Source organism: Calidris pugnax, unplaced genomic scaffold (genome assembly GCF_001431845.1).
Source record: "Calidris pugnax isolate Ruff unplaced genomic scaffold, ASM143184v1 scaffold94, whole genome shotgun sequence".
NCBI lineage: Eukaryota > Metazoa > Chordata > Aves > Charadriiformes > Scolopacidae > Calidris > Calidris pugnax.
Window position 1 is genome coordinate 1,509,360 of NW_015090822.1, and position 380 is coordinate 1,509,739.

Sequence of the window (380 nt, forward strand, 5' to 3'; positions counted from 1 at the left end):
GAGAAAAACTGTGAATGTCAAAGTTGTGCCGCAGCTACTTACGGGTGGGTGCCAGCGCGGGGTGGCGGCGGCTCGTTAGCGCCTTGATTGGCAGGTTCCCAGCGCAAAATCCGCGCAGAGTTCCCCCCGGCCCCGCGCAGCCCCGGGGGCGCCGGGCACTTTCCAGCGGACAGAGGCAGCCGAACAGAAGCTCGCACGTCCCCTTCTCCTCTTCTTCTCTCCTCTCTTCTCCTCCTCCAGCCAAGGACACAGAATGAATCCATTTCGGTTTTTCTTCCCCCGGCTCTCCTTCCCTTTTGCCTCCACATCCTCCAAGTCCTAGCCCTAAAGCTTTTAACTGCGGGCCCTGGAACAAGAAGGGGAGGTGGGGGGGGGGGGGG

At 61.6% G+C, this 380-nt stretch overlaps 1 protein-coding gene across 1 annotated transcript in view; it reads right to left on the reverse strand.

The window, feature by feature from the left end:
- LOC106886733 overlaps window positions 1–380 on the reverse strand; it is a 343,658-nt gene that overhangs the window by 69,255 nt on the left and 274,023 nt on the right. Inside the window, exon 4 of the mRNA XM_014939918.1 lies at window positions 43–346. Within this exon, the coding sequence (XP_014795404.1) occupies window positions 43–346 (304 nt within the window). The remainder of the gene's footprint in view (window positions 1–42; window positions 347–380) is intronic.